The 228-nt window shown below is 50.9% G+C and overlaps 1 protein-coding gene across 1 annotated transcript in view; it reads right to left on the reverse strand.

Annotated features, from left to right (window-relative positions):
• The window catches only part of LOC119592912 (glyoxylate/hydroxypyruvate reductase A-like), an 11,821-nt gene that overhangs the window by 7,518 nt on the left and 4,075 nt on the right, over nucleotides 1-228 (reverse strand). Inside the window, exon 2 of the mRNA XM_037941804.1 lies at nucleotides 70-185. Within this exon, the coding sequence (XP_037797732.1) occupies nucleotides 70-185 (116 nt within the window). The remainder of the gene's footprint in view (nucleotides 1-69; nucleotides 186-228) is intronic.

A 228-nucleotide genomic window follows, 5' to 3' on the forward strand; every position in this document is an offset into this window, starting at 1 on the left:
GAGAAAGAGAGAAAGAGAAAACCAGACGAAAAGGAGACAGAGCAAAAGAAAGAGAGAGAAAGCCCTCACTCTCAACAGTGTCCTGGCGTCCGTAAGGAGGACCTCCGCCTGCCGAAGGGCCTCGAGCTCATCCTCAAACAGGTCCCTCTCCAACCAAGGCATCCCGGTGTGCTTCTCGGCTGTGCCTGTGCGAGTTTATGAGGATAATTTTGATAATTAGACACTGTT

This window comes from Penaeus monodon, chromosome 31 (assembly GCF_015228065.2).
Source record: "Penaeus monodon isolate SGIC_2016 chromosome 31, NSTDA_Pmon_1, whole genome shotgun sequence".
NCBI classification, from domain to species: domain Eukaryota; kingdom Metazoa; phylum Arthropoda; class Malacostraca; order Decapoda; family Penaeidae; genus Penaeus; species Penaeus monodon.